This window comes from Dermacentor andersoni, chromosome 10 (assembly GCF_023375885.2).
Source record: "Dermacentor andersoni chromosome 10, qqDerAnde1_hic_scaffold, whole genome shotgun sequence".
Taxonomy (NCBI): domain Eukaryota; kingdom Metazoa; phylum Arthropoda; class Arachnida; order Ixodida; family Ixodidae; genus Dermacentor; species Dermacentor andersoni.
In genome coordinates, this window is record NC_092823.1 from 108,433,161 (window position 1) to 108,449,901 (window position 16,741).

The following is a 16,741-nucleotide window of genomic DNA, read 5'->3' on the forward strand; positions in this document are numbered from 1 at the left end:
ATCCTCCGAAGTGATTGGTGCACTCGCATTAGTCCGGTGCTTCTGCGCGAATGCGGAAGGTTGCGGCCTCAGCTGCTCGGACTCCTTAGACAACGTGGGGAAGTGCGTGCGTCGCAGGCAGCGAAATTGGCCAAGCAGAAGAAAATGCAGGACTAATTTATGCGAAACTAAGCTAGTTTCGCCAATAAAGTGATTTTATAAATGGTATGTGCTTTTATGACATCCAATTATTTAGCAGGCTTATATCGAATTATGCTCTATATCGAACTGATAGGTGTTTTTTTGCGAGTTCGATATAGCCGAGTTTGACTGTAACGGCAAAATTGACTATTTTAAAACAAATATTTTAAGTCCCGCGGTATTTAGTGTTACGTTGGCAACCTGCACCTCTAACCTCGATTCAATCCATAGATGAGTCGACCAATGTTAAAAATGTTTTTTTCGTTCGAATGGACACCGTTTTCGCTGTGCTTGTGGCTGGTCTTACGGTTACAGTGCGCAGTACCCTGTGGCCTTTCACGCTTTGACCCTGTTAATTCGTGACATTACGGCGACTCAGCGTGTTCGATGTGATGTCTGCTTCAAGAGATGAGCAACTTTGATGGCCCACAAGCTGGGAAATTCTGCCGCGGCTCGGTGACTCGATGTCAACGAGTCTTTCATTGCGAGGCCGGTCGAACGGGCTCAATCTGTGGATGTCCCCCCGTGGGAGGCCTTGTACCTTCTCCGAATGAAATGGTTGTGCGGTCTTTTAAGAAGTGCTCAGTCTGAATGACCTCTATGGCACACAAGATGACTTGATTCTCGCGTGATCGCTTTCGGAGTTAGTTTCACCTTCGTGGGACTCGGCTCATCTCGGCATTGAACCCCTCGAAGTATACGGCCAACAGCACTCTTGGCACTGTGCGAAGACAGCAAGCTTGGCAGAGACGCCAGAAACACTTGTCCGGGACGTGTTCGGTGCCAAGGCATGGTAAATTTTGCGAAAGTGAAGCTATCTACAAAAGTGATCTCCTGAGAATACTCCCTAGGAAAACTCTGCCTCCTCCTCAGATGACGATAAAAGAAAAAAAAAAAAAATTATGTGGCGTGTGCAGGCTTAATGTGGGATGCCGCTCTCTGTGTCATCAGTAACGAAGAAATGTCATGCAAGAGCAGCAGGCAGCTGGCTTTGTGGGTGACTGCAATGTTTGATTACTGTATACAGTAGACGTCTGTTTAATTCGACTCTGGTTAAGTAGATTTATCAGTTCATTTGATCCCGACTGAATTGTTCCTGCCAGCACCCACACATATCTATGTATGGCGCCGGCACCTAAAGTTTAACAAAGCTGTAGCTATTTTGATCTTGAAGTTAGCGTTTGCCAGACAAATTAAGCTATGTTTGCCATCACACATGCATGCGACTCGAGTAGTGACCACAGTGGTGACTACAATAGCGTTGGCGTCCGTCTTGGTGGCGCTTAGCGTACAGTGAATGTGTCAGACACACATTATCTTCTGTTGAAAAACGCCTATTTTCTGCCTGCCTCAGGAATATTTTAAATGAAAACAGTACCTTACAACCAATTATTGCAGTATTTGCCAAATTCTAAAAGTGCCTTTTCTTCCAAGAAAATTTTTCCACAAATCGTTTGGACGAGGCAATCCGACATGAAACGAAAACCATGTTCATGGCGTTCGCAACAACCTATTATTAGGGCCAGCCTAGCCAGAGTCATCGCCATTGCTTTCACAAGAGGGCGACCATGGATGGAAAAAGAACGATTTCTTGCATAGAATGATACGATGTGCCGCTTTCAGCGTTATTACGAAAGCACACTCAAATGATAAGTTGTCTTATGTGTTAAGCCAACATCATAGATAAAGACTTATTCTGTCACCATCCTGCAATGACGATTACACTGGGATTTGACATTGCACTGTTTCCAACACCACAAGTGCAGTGTATCGTATTCCATGCAAAGGCAGTTTTCGGACCTAGTATTTTCGTTGGATAAGGGGGTCTGCATTAAAATCGAGTAAATACGATGCCTGCACGCAGTCTGTAGTGCTCGGGATTTCGCATGGTTTTTGACATTCTTCTGGACCTTGTGATACGCTGGGCCCTTGAAGACTGTGGCGGCTTGGTCATAACAGGGTCCGACAGCAAATACACAGCGCTTTCTGGTGAGCAGGGATCACTAGTACAAATCCCTGTACAGATACGGAGCGTACACAGGAGGACAGAAATTTGTACGTGCAGAGCACGTACAGGCGCCGCCAAAAGTGGCATACTCCACGCAGATTGCTGCTGCAGCGGCGTCGCTCGGCATTTTGGCGAGCTGAAGCACGAAACATCGACACGAGTCAAGCGACATGCCTGCAGATAACAAAGGGCAGCCATTGGCTGTCTCGATCCCAGATGCTGCCTGTAGATGGCGTTGCGATGCAGTTTGCCGTTGCTCCGGCTCCCGCTGCGTGGAGTATACCACTTTTGTCGGCGCCTGTACATGGGCATGCTCGCGATCTAGCGTCCGCCACGGCTGAGGGTGGTCGTGGGTTCGAAGCCCTGTTGCCTCATTGTTTACTCATCTGTAAAAATTAATACAGGCTTCTGCTTACCGAACAATTGGCTTTCTTCGGGGTAGACTGCTTAGGGAAAGAGCCTTTACCATGCAAATTTTTGCTGAAACCTTGTGGGCATAAACAAGCCCAGTGATAGGGGGTCTGAGGGGCTTCATTTGTGCCACGTGGCATCCCAAAGCACTTATTAATAGATGGGGTACAGTTGCTGCAATTTCTAGCATGGCATCTCAAAGCACCTAATTATAGGTGAGGATCCCTGCAGGTTGTGAGAATGCCATGCCTTATGAAGGGGCATTAAAGAAAAAAAAAACAGTTGGCTTAGACTGATAATTGTTGTTTTAAAACTCGATTTCTGTTGGCTTTAAGGTAGCAGATTCATTATTAGGAGACAAAATGAAGGTCAAATTTTCATTTTTAATGTTTAGGTAGTATGTTCTCATATTATTTTTGGGGCTGCTATTTCTTGAAACTTACTATGTTCAATCTTTAGCTCTTTTTAGATTACAGTATTGATAATCTTTGCTGACAAAGATTAACGAGGCCCGAGAGCAGATGGCCATCAAATTCCATGATATCAAGACGAGCGGATTTGCGAATTTGAATTTAGTGCTGCCATCTTTCCTTAGTGTTTACCCCTTTTTTGAGCCTCTCTCCGTGGTTGGATTGAATTTTTCACCATTGCAGAAAGGGTAATTTACTAACACAGCTAAGTTTTCTCCTTTTTCATGTCTTAGGTGTTAGGATCTGTGATGACCAAGAATCTGGCATTTTAGTTATCTGTGAGTGTTCGGTGTAGGCTGACTTAAGTGTAACAAACGCATTTAAGGAAGAAAAAAGGTTTGGACTGTGTGGGTCTTGCGCGAAACTTACGGACAGCTTTTGCTCAAGTAGTAGTACTTTGCTTTTTTTCTCTTCCTCCTGAGGAGATAGCTGCACTTGCATTTGGCTAGTTCTTTGTTAATAAATATGTTGTTACCATTTTAAAGGCTTTGTAAACAGAATGAACAATTGTAGTTTCAGTGGGAATGTATAGGATACTTTCACACTTTGTTGGGCGCCCAAACTACCTCTGATAATTTGAACAGCAATTGTCTGCTGCTCTCCGGGCTTTTCTGGGCTCTTATTTGGTACAAAAGTTGCTTTCGAAAAGCGAAACCTAGCGTTGTCAACATTACTGTGACATGACTGAGCAAAATTTTCTCACGCTTGCATCTGGCAGTAGCAGTGACCAAAGAATGGAGAGATTCAGTGCTGTATTTTTGTGTCTGGAACCTGCACCAAAATTTTTTTAAATTTTGACGGTAATGGTGGGGTGTGGGTTATACACAAACTTTGCCCCCGTAAGCGGCTCCACGGCTGCCCCCGCTGCCCGATTGTGCTTTTGCTATACAGAGTTTCGTTACAGTTTCGTTACACTTTTTTCTAGGATTTGGAGGACTTGGCCATTCATTTGTTGCAAAATATTGCAAGTAGGAAATGTCGTGCCACTACTTCTTTAAAGCGAGACTGTGATGCCTGTCATTTTCCGACGTGGCCTCATTGAGCTCAGCCGTTCTGGTGCTCTAGAATTCCACTGCAGTGACATTTTTCTTTTCTTGCATGTTTTCTTCTCTCAATTCAGGCTGGCTCCAAGATAGAGAAGTACAAGTCAAAGTCGCAAAGTAAGCACTGCTGTATGTCTCAGCATGTTAGAATTTGTTAATTTTTTCAGTGGTGTGGTTTTTAAACATATTTCAAGTAGATGGCAACATAATCCTGTTGGGGTTCAGCGCAGTGTTTCCAGCAAAAACCAGTAGAGAGAATTATGGTGCTAGTGTCTACGGGACCTGCGAGCTTGACTGTTCAGCCAACACGGGAATGATGGTTTATGCATGGATTTGCCTCAACTTCGTTCGTCTAGCTTTGAATGGCTTTGCGACTTTGCAAACTTTCAACAAAATGTTGCGTCGCAAATGCAACGATTCGCAGCTATTCTGCACGTGTTGCAGAGACTAATTGCTTTCTGCGCTTTGAAAAATTGGATTGCTTGGAGATTTAGGCGAATGAAGGCAGGTAAAGTGTAGCAAACAAAGGCGCAGGAACTACTCAAGACGCTAGCATGAAGATTGGACAAATCCGTGTATTAACCGTGATTCCCATGGTAGCTGAACGATAGCAGTGGCGGAATTCCTTTCATACTAAATTTAGTAGGAAACTGTAAAGGGTTTGATTCTTGAATCAAATAGCTGTAATTCGATTGCGTACTGAAATTGAATAGCTGCCACTTAAAATTTTAAAAAGATATTTGAGTGAGCCACACTTACCTGATATGATATACAAGTGAATTGGAGATGTAGACATTATTTCGCTGTTAAATTGTGAATAAGTGTAATAGAAATTCTAAATCCTACCAGAGCAATTATAGAACTAATTGAGATGTTTGCTGCTTCTTAAAAGAAGTGTTATAATTAGGCATGAGCAATTTGATTCGGTGCATGCCGTTTGATTCATATGCCATCCACTGTAATCATCATTAGATTCACATTAAAATTGTTGCCACCCTTTCATTTGCCTTTGACTTGCCTTAAAAGAATCGCTATTTGTGCAGCTCTACAATTTATTTGCTGAAGTACTTTGTTGACACTTTAGCACTTCTTTCGTTCTTACCTTTATTGCTGTTTTCTTTTTCCAGTGGACCGAATGTTTGTCAAGAGTGGCCCCTCGACTATGAAGCTAACTGTGAAAGGATTGGCAGCTGTGGAGCCTGACTCAGGTGCTTGTTTGCTTCCTTGTGTTTAACGATGCAGAGGCACTAAGGTTTTACTTAAGCTTCCTACGTTTCAGTGTTACGCATGCACGCTCAAATCACAAGGCAAGATTGGTTAAAGGGACATTGAAGAAAAATATTAAGCCCAGTTAGATCAATACATCATTAATCTAGAAGTCTTATCATCATTTTCGGTGTGCCAGTACAGTAGAACTTCCCTAACACATTCTTCATTTATATGTTTTTCCCTTATATGATGTCGCTAAAGCCCTGTTCCAGCAAAGGACTCATAGATGCTTATGTGTTAGAATCCCCTTTGATACGCTGTCCTGTACATTTCCGCGTTACACGCTGTGACTTTAACATGTAATTACAGGAAGTATCAAGTATACAATGATCAAGTATACCTATATAGCTCCGTGAACTCCGGTGTTCCTGTGTCATTATGAGATCCCTTCTCGCCGTCTGTACTGAAAAAATAACTTTTTCGCACTACTTAGAGTGTGTTTTCAGCTAAATTGTTTTGATACAGCATAGATTAGGCATTGCAGATGCCTAAACAAATGCTTTCCAAGGAAATCAGTATTTTGCACTATTTTCTGTTAAGCGTTTCGTCCCCCCTTATATCCTTTAGAGGCTGAGCTGTGCATTATCTTTGTTTATGTCAGATAGAAGGCACGGTGGCATCCAATGGAGACCCTTCATGTGTGACAATATTTAACAGCACATTTGCCTAAATTTGAGGGAATGTTTACATAATACACTTGCTGAATACTACGTTTTTTCTTTTTCTTGCGATCTCGTAGAGAACATATTAAGGGGTACTACTATGTATGACTTTGTTGCATAGAAAATTGCCACCGAAGGGTCCTTTGCTGCTGAATCGCCCATGCCAAAACAAACGAGTTCATGTAATCCCTGCGTGACCTTCCTCTGTGCTGCTCTGTGTATCAGATAGTGCTGGCGTCACATGAGAGATACCATAGTCCAAAATAGGTTGAGCCACTCAGTTTTTCTTTTTGCCATTTCTTCAATTACAATAGCTCTGTTCTTGCTGTGAATGGCGAATTCATTATTATAAAATCCTGCCCTGTCAATCTAGCTTGACTTTATACCTTTGCAACCTCTCCGGACTTGAATTTAAATTTTAAAAGCCTGAACAGATGTTGTGGAAGCTCATAGACTGGTGTGTAATGTAAAAGTGAGTGTTGTAACTTTGTATACCTAAATGGACATACAGTTTTGTGTTCCTCAACGGATGTAGTCATGGTTTTGGAATGTTCATCTTCATAGAAAGCTCCCTTTGTAGAGCTTTGTGTTAGTGTGAGTTATAACTGCACATTGGTATGTTGTTGCAGGCAAGTGCTACTAACGAGTGCAGAATAATTTTAGTACAGTTGAACCCGTTTATAATGAACTTGATAGCTCTGCGAAAAGTGGTTGGTATCTCAGCAGTTCATTATGTATAATGTATGGGCTTGCCCCTAAAGGGACCCTAAAACGATTTTGACGATTTTTGTACAAACATACTGAGTCGTTAGAGTAAATCCCTCTGGTCATTCATTGATGCATCCAAGTGCTCCGCATAAAGTGTGTACCGTATTTACACAATTGTAAGTCGACTCGAATGTAAGTCGACTCCCCATATAGCTTGACAGGAAAAAATAAAGGAGCATACTCGAGGGCGCATTCCACAATGAAAATTTCTCAGCAGCTGGCATGGTCACTGGACTACTCGTCTTCACTTGTGCCATCGTCCTCACTAGTGCTGCCATCGTCATCCATCATCCAGTGAAATTCCGCATTTGGCAAATGATCGGACCAGGACATCTTGTGGAACAGCAGGCCACGCCGAATGCACCCAACCACACACAGCCGTCAGGGAGGCTCTTTTGACAGGTCCGGTTGGCGTAAGTTTCGGTCTTCTGCCGCCAACCACTCATTGTACTCGCAGCGGAGGGGGTCCTTAAAAGGCGAAGATGCGGGCTTGCTTCATGACCATGTTGCATTTCACTGGCAGGGACCGGTCACGCATTTCAGCGATGTACACCGCAAGCTTGGCCTACAGCTCTGGACTTCGGCCCGTGGGAAATTATTCGCTTGGTGTCACAGGCAAAAATTTTGCTTCGCTGCAGTCGCCACTTTTGCACCACCTGTTCAGAAACATTGAACTTGCAGCCTGCTGCACAGTGATTTGTTTCTTCGGCGTAAAGGATGGCAGCCCTCTTGAACGCTGCTGTGTACGAGGGCCGAATGTTTAGTGGGCCTGGAGCACTCGTGACAACTTAGGAAGCATGGAAATAGCACGTAGCCGGCAGCCGAGTTGAACGCGTCAAAGAGCTACAGGGAAATAGAAACACGTGAGCGGCGTCTGCTCTTTCATGCATAAACTATTGATACTCCCTGCAAGCGTTGCCGTTCTGGGGGTGCCGCCGCGAATAGAACAGTGGCACTTCCATCGACTATTGACTCCCCCCATGAGTGTTGTGTGCGCTGTAAAACTCTAAAAAATGTTGAAAAACACTTCCGAAAAGCGAACAAACACGTAGGATAGCGAAAAGCTATGGGTAGGGCCATAGAGCAATCATAAAATTGCAACTACATTGTAGCTCCCCTGATATCTTGTTGGTCTCGCTTTTTTGGCGGTTTTGGTTTCGATTGTAAGTCGACCCTCCCCACTTCAGATTTTCAAATTAAAAAAAAAAAAAAATATAGGTCAACTTACAATAGTGTAAATATGGTAATTTATTCTAAGGTTTTAAAAAATGTAGGTCGCTGCCGATCACAGCACACCACTCGGCCGAATTTTCAGCCGCTCCTAACCATTTGACGTAAATTGCCTAATAGCACATTGGACTGTCGCCATCCGATTGGTGCCAGGATTTGCGCATTTGTGCATGAGCGAGATAACTTTATTTGTAATTCAGAGATTGGGAGGCCCGGGCCTGGGGCTGCCTAGATGGCCACTGGGAGCTGCTGCTCCCATATGGCCTCCATGGCTCGCTAGATGGCCCAAAGTTGGTTTTGCAGTTCTGAGCTGAGCAGCGGGGTTGACCACTGCGCCCGTAGATTTTCTGGGGAGCCGTTTGTACGAGCAGCTCAGGCACATTTTTTATGGCTTTGATGTAGGGCAGGCTCCGCATGGTTCTGAGCCAAGTATGAACATGGTACGAACCAGCCTACCGACAATCTGTCATGGATGCAGAGTGATAATAATGTTGTCACATAACGGTTGCCACATTCGTGCTGTTTTGCAGTGTTAAGCATTCATGTGCCACTCTTGCAGGCTTGGCCGATGTTGCGCACGTCTATGCCAAGGGTGACGAAATCTACAGCTCGATCCTGGGTCTCGTCGATGTGAACAAGGGCACCAACTCCTACTACAAGCTGCAGCTGTTGGAGAGTGACAAAAAGAACCGGTGAGTCGAGAGGGGCCCTGACCACACACTCCTGTTATCACCACTTGCCGAGATTATGCGCCGACCATGGGTACCCGTGGCGTACTAAAGAATCTTCCGGTCGACGTGCTGGGATTTGCATCGTATTCTCTAACCACCAGTTACACGCATTGTCTACTGAGGTGCTAATACAAAGGCTGCTAATGAGAAAATTGGATAATTGCCAGTCTTGCAGCTTTTCCTATACTGTTTTAATAGCATATACTACTCATTAATAACTAATTTAGCCAAAGTGAAAGTGTTGTTGGCCTCTGAAGTGCTGGGTGTGATAGCTGTAGGTATTTGATTGCCGCTCTTGCAGGTACTGGGTGTTCCGTGCGTGGGGTCGTGTGGGAACGAGCGTAGGCGGTAACAAGGTAGAAGAGATGGACTCGCTGCATGAGGCCAAGACACACTTCAAGTCCCTTTTTGAAGAGAAGACCGGCAACCTCTGGGAGGATCGCAAGGACTTCGTCAAGCAGCCCAACCGCTTCTACCCGCTCGAGCTTGACTATGGCCAGGTGAGGCTCCCAGTAATTGAGTTCAGCCGACAACTGCTTGTCAGCTGGCTGTGGGGTCGTGTGGGAATCCTGTGCACTCCATAGCCGTGGTTCAGCTGCATTAATCACTACAGAGTCATGCGGGAATAACTCCAGTTACGTGGGACTACAGTCCTGTGGGAATCGCTTGAGTCATGTGAGTCAGCGACAGAGTTGTGGGAGTAAATCAAATTATGTGGGTCAGTGCACTTGCTACAGAGTCACTTGGGAGTAACTCCAGAGTTACTCATACATCAGCTGCAGATTCACTAAAGAGCCATGTAGAGGTGACTCCAGAGTCTTGTGCGTCCAGCTGCAGAGTCACTGCTGTCATCTGGGAGTCGTGTGCACAGCAGGGTCATGTGGTTCAGCTGCAGAGTCACTACAGAGCCATCTGGGATATGATACTTCAGCCATGATACATGAGCCATGATACTTGAGGGTCAGCTGCAATCATTATATAGTCATGTGGGTGTCGTATTCACTGGCCTGTTTGCCAGTGTGTAGCTGAATAGCCAGAGCATGTTAGCATGCTGCTCGCGAGGAAGTGGTCGTGTTTTTCACTTTGCTTTTTTACTAGTACATAGTAGAACTCATTGAAGGAACGAACATTAGCTTTTCATTTTAGTATTCGTTCTATTGCATTTTTTTTTCATTGCCACGCTTCAGTGCACATAGCAGACAGAAACACAAACAGGAGCAGAGACTTGTCTAGCACTTCATTGACTGCTTTTACCATTATTGATTGCATCTTGCATTGTCCTTTTTACAGGACAGCGTCGACAAGAAGCAGCTGAAGCCCAGCAAGGACTCCAAGCTGCACATGGCCATTCAAGAGCTCATCTGCATGATCTTCGACATGAACAACTTTGAGAAGACCATGCTTGAGTTCGAGGTGGGTTGTCACGGGTAGTGCGGCAATGTGGCATCGGAGCTTTAGAATAAAGCTGTACAGGGTATTTCCGCAACGGTTTTTGAGCGGTGCCGGCAACATGTGTTGGTATGGTTGGTATTGACTGTAAGCCAGGGAACAAGCAACAGGCTAGCAACACAGCTTGCGTCAGCAGCCCTGAAGCGACCGTGTGACCAGGGTATCGAAGAAAACCTGCAGCCAGACCTCTGCGTCAGTACAGCTGGCGCAGCATACAGCGTCAAGCATTGAATATAGTAGAGAGTCCAGAAGTACCAAGCTCGGATATAATGAAGTGTTTATAGTCTTCGGTAGATTTCAGGCAGCGACAAACCCAACACCTATACTAGTGCCGGATTGGGCATCCAGTGTGCAACCAACCGGGCAGGTTTTCGTCATCCGACCCATTTTTTTGTAATCTGACCGATGCAACCGATTTTCATACAGTTATTGCGATAGCGTTTTCACCTGAAATTGTGTGATACGGCCACAGAAGTGGGCTTTTACTGGTATTTCTAAAGCGCATAGCTTCATATTCCGGTGTGCTAGCTAAAGTAACATTTGGATGACCCACGAACGTGTTAAGCCCCAGGCACACTGGAGGAAAAACCCATGTGGTGGGCCGGCGGCGGTAAAACTATACTGAGGCAGTGCGGCCACACCGACTGGTGGTGTGCTGCTGCTCAGTTGAGTGTGGGAATGGCAGCTTCTTTTTTGAACTTTCATTTGAACTTTCTTACGGACAACGAAAAGAAGATAGTTTGGTACAAACTGACAAGCTATTTCAATGTTGCTAAATAAAAGTGCATTGGCTGCGGTTCGTGTGGCTTCAAGTGATGCTGCTCCTCATAACACATTATGCAGAGCACTATAGTTTGGCTCCACACGAACCTTTGCTGTCGAGTTTCATAGATTACGCCTGTTTTCATACTTTTTCAGCTATGCTTTGGATAATATGATTTTTGGATGATGCGTTTTGTTTTCCGGTTCCCATGAAGATCGTATCAGCGAGACTTCACTGTAGTTATGATGGAGATCTCCTGTTTTGCAGATTGACTTGACCAAGATGCCACTGGGAAAGCTGTCAAAGCGACAGATTCAGAAGGCATACTCGGTGCTGACAGAGCTGGCAGAGGTGAGTTGCTGTTTCATTCCGATGTTCTACGTGGGTACGACTGCCGTGAGAAATGCGGAGCATGATACATGACAATTAACATTTATTTTGTTCAGGTTCACACATTTACACTGTGTTTCAGCTCTTTGTTGCACATAGTAAAAGAGATAGTGCGCAAAGCCCCTGTCAGGGTACTGCCACATGTAGATATTTCTCTTATTAAACGTTACCACTGCTGTTCTCTCAAATTCTGCGTTTCTGTCATCATGTTGTCTTTGTGAGCATTGACATTTGGCTGATTTCGCACAAATGCATGGGGGGAAAAGAGTGCAACATTACAAGGACGAAGAAAGAATAGAGTCTTGGCACTGACTTGCAACTTGATTCAGGGAGGGTTATGAGTTGGCGCTGGTGTGTGCTTACGCTTTCTTCATACTTGTAAAGTTGTGCTGTTTTTCAGCCATGCATTATGTTGTCTTTGCTGCGACGATTATCTGCATGTTTAACAGGTGGTAACTACAGGCATTCCTTCATGTTTATGCACGTCAGAGAAAGAACTGCAGTATATTCTACTTTGTGTCCTGCTTATTTGTGCCTTGCACCAAGCTACGCTGCTGTGCCAGCAGTATCTTTCTATTTTTCTTTGCTAGCAGAATTCAAAGTTGCGCACCATGCCCGTGCTTACTATGTCATGAACATTCTCTTTTTGTTAATTCCTGCTTGGCGAATCACCATTGCCGGGGGTATGAGGCTTCAGAGATAATGTCTAATTTCAGGCATCGTGCAGAAACAGCTCTACGAGATGCCACCCGTGTGCACGAAGGATGTGCCATCACATCTTTCACATTACAGTTGAAGCTGAGTTAGCAGACCTAGATAAAGCGAATTATTCTTCGCATGGAACCCATGAAACTTACTGACCGATATTCATGTAAAATAACTCCCTCGTAACGAACTGGACATACGATATAACAAACTCAGGCCGGCCACTGCATGCAACAAATGTGGCGTGCAGGGGTTATTTTTATGTTCTCACTCTTAGGCACAGGCAGAAATTATTGCCTACTATGCAGAAATTTGTTTTCAATATGTGGGTTCCTTCATTGCTTCTTTTCTCCTCTGGAGATAACACATCTATATACACTAAAAATTTGTTAAGTTTTTCAAGGAACCATAGAAAAAAATGTAGCAGTGAGGGAGGCCATAAACTGCCGCAGCAGTGTCAGAAATACCTCTTAATGGCTGCCAGTATAGTTATCACAGCATTTACTCGCATAATACTAGCACTTCTTTCTATGGAAAATTGATGCAAAGTTTGGGGATGCAATAATTACGCTGGGAAAGAATTACGCAGGGAAATCTTTCCAAGTGTAATTAGAACGAATTCAGAGTTTTGATTGCCAATCCAAGGTATGCAAGCATTCTGCAATTAAACACGAACGCGTATACACTCAACGTCCGATTTTTCGGACTCCTTAGGGGCAGCGAAAACGTCCGAAACATCGGGCAGTCCAAAAAAAAAAAAGCGAATGCATGTTTTTTAATGCCCCTAAGGGCTCAAATCGCGACAGGCACATCAGAACAAGCTCTGAAGGCCTGCCAGTACACTTATTAGGCATATCTGTGCTCGTGCTATGACAGGAGACGGGTGTGCGCATGTGTAATTAAGGAATACATATTGTGTCCCGTGACAATTGCCCCTTCTCGCTCTTATGTTTCACCGCAATACTTTGTGTATGCTTCACCACATAACATTGCTGTGTTAAGCGGGAACTGGCATTTATGCAATGCGCCGTGCTTTCTAAGCTTTAAAGCCAATGGTAAGGATAACAAAGGCAGAGTTGGTATCATTGCTGACAACTGTGAATTATTTCACTGAAACGTCTGGCACCGAAGGGCAAGAAGCTGAACGTCGAAGCAGCTAGGCCTAGCGTTGCCGCAGTGGTGGCTACGGCTGCCAACATATCTGCGTGCGAGAGCACCGATTCGAGGTGATGAAATAATCAAAATGGTGGTGGTGGTCGCATCGATTAATGCCGTTTCAGATCTGCAGTCACGGCACAAAGCCCAGAAAAACAGACACCGAAGGGTTCTTGCATCCAAAATGTCAGACGTTCTTCTACATTGACTCTGTGGGGTATGTGGTGGTGCTGCAAAGCGCCCGAATTATTGGGGGCATGTCTGAAATCTGGCGTCCGGAAAATCGGTTGTTGATTGTAATTAAGGGACATGTACCTTATTTGCATAACTCTATCGTGCATCTTTTTTCCAAGAAAATGGGTCCAAAAATTGCCTGTATGTTGTTACAGTTGGATTCAAAACCAAAACCGTGTTAGCGGAGTTGGCAACTGCCTCCCGTCAGAGCCATCAGTTACAGCTTCATCATCATGACGAGCTGGAGAGAACATATATTCATGAAAATTGCTGTGGGTTCATTTTGTGCTCGACTCTGACCTGGAGCTGTATTCTCGATCAATAACTTTCGGAGGTAGCATCACTTTCCAAGATTTTTCGCGACTTGGGACTGGATGCATGGGCATATAGGGCTGCCAGTATTTGTGGTGCTGTGCCAAGCTCGCTGTCTGTGCACAGAGCCAGGAACGCTCTTGGCCAGCCGCCTACTTTGACAAGTCTAATGCAGAAGATCGTAAAATCTTGAGAAAGTCAGTAGGATCTCTAAAGGTGTTCGCTCCAAAATACTGCCTTGTGTGGCTTGGCACCTGTGGCCAGTGAAGGGCAAATGGCAACGATGACTATTACTTTAATTATAAAAACTCATTACAGAAGAAAAAAGTTTCCCTTCTGGGAAGGTAAATTTTGCACTTCGGATTTTTTCTGATCATGAAAGTGGGAAGCATTTTTTCTTACTTTTGACGCTTGAAAATTGGGTGCCTCTTAGATTTGGGGTTGCATGAGAATCATGTACATAAGATACTATGTTCAGTGGCAACGACCCCTTATGCTTTTGAAGTGCTTCACCACAATATTTTGCATATGCTTCACTGCATAACACAACTGTACTGTGGAGAAGCTGACTAGGAAATCTGTAAAATGTGCAATTGTACTAAGACGTGCTTATTGGGACCGACAATTGCTTACTTCCGAAATTTACAGGTAGTGCCACAAGTGTGCCTTCACAAACTTAATCGCGAGTATACATTTATTATCTTGAAGCATGATGCGAGAGTGAATTTGATTCTCTACAACTAAGTTTACACGGTTACCACGTTCATATGCAATGTAGGATGTGGGAACATTACAGAATGAAAATGTAATTGGGATGTAACACATAGGAGTGAATGAGCTTCAGGTTGAGACCACGATAAAGTGAGGCAGAAGCCAGGAAAACACAGCAGCGAGGAATGTATTGGTGGGGTGTCAGTGTATAAAGAATGCATCACAAATGTTTGTATAAGTTCATCATAGGCGAGTTTGGATCTATTGAATCACCTGGCATGTCAAATTACGTTTAGCTCGTAAGTTTGTTTGTTACAAATGGTTTTACTGTATTGCTGTATCACCTAAAGTAGGGTTGTGCATCGCACTTTTGTATTTGCTGCTTTTTGGTGTTATCAATATATGACAAGATATCTTGTGAATTGACTGAGAACACTGGTAGGAAGCAGTTATAAGGAATGAAACGCAGCTGTTGCCTCAAAATGTGTGAAAAAAATCTGTATTTGTTTTCTGAAGTCACCGACATTGTTCAAGATCCCCACCCAATTCAATGAGTTCCTAATTTTGTTCTCTGTGCAGCTGATCAAGTCTGGCGGATCAGACAACCAGTTCACGGACGCTTCGAACCGCTTCTACACGCTCATCCCGCACGACTTTGGCATGAGCAAACCGACGTTACTCAAGGACGACAAGCTTATTGAGGTTTGTCCTTCGCAGCTTTTGATACCTCGTTTGTTTTGGGCTCATGATCGGGGTTTGTGCAGCATGCTTTTGTATGGGGTACTTATATTTTTGTGTAGGGCCACACTTCCTCCCCCCTCCCCATAAATTTGGGCACGAATTTCTGGGGCGCAGACCGCGCACGAGTGAAGAGTAAATAAATTTTCATCTGCTTTTAAAAACTGACATGATTGCTGTTGTGTGTGACGATTTTTAGGAGCCTTTGTTTTTGATTAGTTTGCTGCTGCATTTGTTCTTGTTGGCATGTAACCATGGAGCTTGAGCAGCTGGAACCTGGTTCACTGCTAAAGCGCTGTTACGAGATGACTCTGGGCTCTGACACATGCTTGGACGTTGCGCTGTGAAACAACTGCCAGAGTTTTCACGCAACATGGAAACTGTGTTACAATTAATCGTGCCTGCATACATTTCAGACAAAACTTCGAGCATCAAAAGCTCACTGCATAATCATGTACTGTACGTAGCGAGAGCAAAGCCCATGGGGTGACAACCTAAGTGATGTACATATGCTTCACGAACCAGTACGTATGTCAGAAAACCATGGAGAGCTGGGACACGCATTTAGCCGGTGTTTACCTTATTTACTCACATAATGAGCACACTTTTCTTCCTGAAAAATATGCGCAAAGTTGGGGGTAAAATTATGAGCAGTTGTTTTTTTCTGTGGCCACCTCTAAAAAAGAAAGTCAGTTTCGCCCGAAATGTGAACCATCGATTGCTTTAGCTAATGTGTAGACAGCTACACGAAGTAAGGACAGTAGTTTTATCGGCCGTATCAACTTGCAAACATTCGCTTCAGTGCAAACTGAGCGGCAAGAACGCAGCACGCACGAGGGTGTGAGCTGCCATCGACTCGGCCCCCGACGCAGATCGCCTTGAAGATAAGGCGCCAGAGAAAAACCCCCTCCCACCCCCCAGCGCCATGCGCGCGACGGAAGACGGTGTGTTTCCTTCCCGCTTTATTCCCTTGTATGTGGGAGATTTAGCCACGATCGTTGGCCTCCCTTGGGTGTGGTTGTGCAATACGCATTTGGCAGAGCACAATGCCGCCGCCCTTTTCCCCCTCGGGGCCTTTTGCGTGACGAAAAATGGAGCGCGAGATTCAGCCGCGATCGTTGGCTTCCCTTGTACACTTTCACTCACACCTACACCATGCAGCATGCGGCGGCGGCGGCGAAAATGTGCCTGGAACGTCCATCTAATTTCTGTCGCAATAAAAGTAGGAGACACAGTGCGATCCGGCTTTTGACACAGCGTCAGACACAATCGCACCTGTTGGACGCTATATCGGATGCCAAATCGTACCGTGTGCCTCCTACTTCTCGGCAGCAAGTTTAGGGTGTGATCGTCATGCGAGAAAAAAGAAACACGCACGCATGTGCACACGCACACACACACACACACACACACACACACACACACGCTTCATTGGAAAAGTGGGGCTGCATTCCCTATGCGAGTGCGTTCATTATACAAGTAAATATGGTAACTGATGACTGTGCAAACAAC

General features: G+C 44.7%; 1 protein-coding gene across 1 annotated transcript in view; it reads left to right on the forward strand.

The window, feature by feature from the left end:
• Window positions 1-16,741, forward strand: part of Parp1 (Poly-(ADP-ribose) polymerase) — a 69,111-nt gene that overhangs the window by 37,051 nt on the left and 15,319 nt on the right. Inside the window, exons 13-19 of the mRNA XM_050192075.2 lie at window positions 4,190-4,229; window positions 5,240-5,320; window positions 8,601-8,733; window positions 9,074-9,272; window positions 10,063-10,185; window positions 11,252-11,335; window positions 15,071-15,193. Coding sequence (XP_050048032.1) covers window positions 4,190-4,229; window positions 5,240-5,320; window positions 8,601-8,733; window positions 9,074-9,272; window positions 10,063-10,185; window positions 11,252-11,335; window positions 15,071-15,193 — 783 coding nt within the window. The remainder of the gene's footprint in view (window positions 1-4,189; window positions 4,230-5,239; window positions 5,321-8,600; window positions 8,734-9,073; window positions 9,273-10,062; window positions 10,186-11,251; window positions 11,336-15,070; window positions 15,194-16,741) is intronic.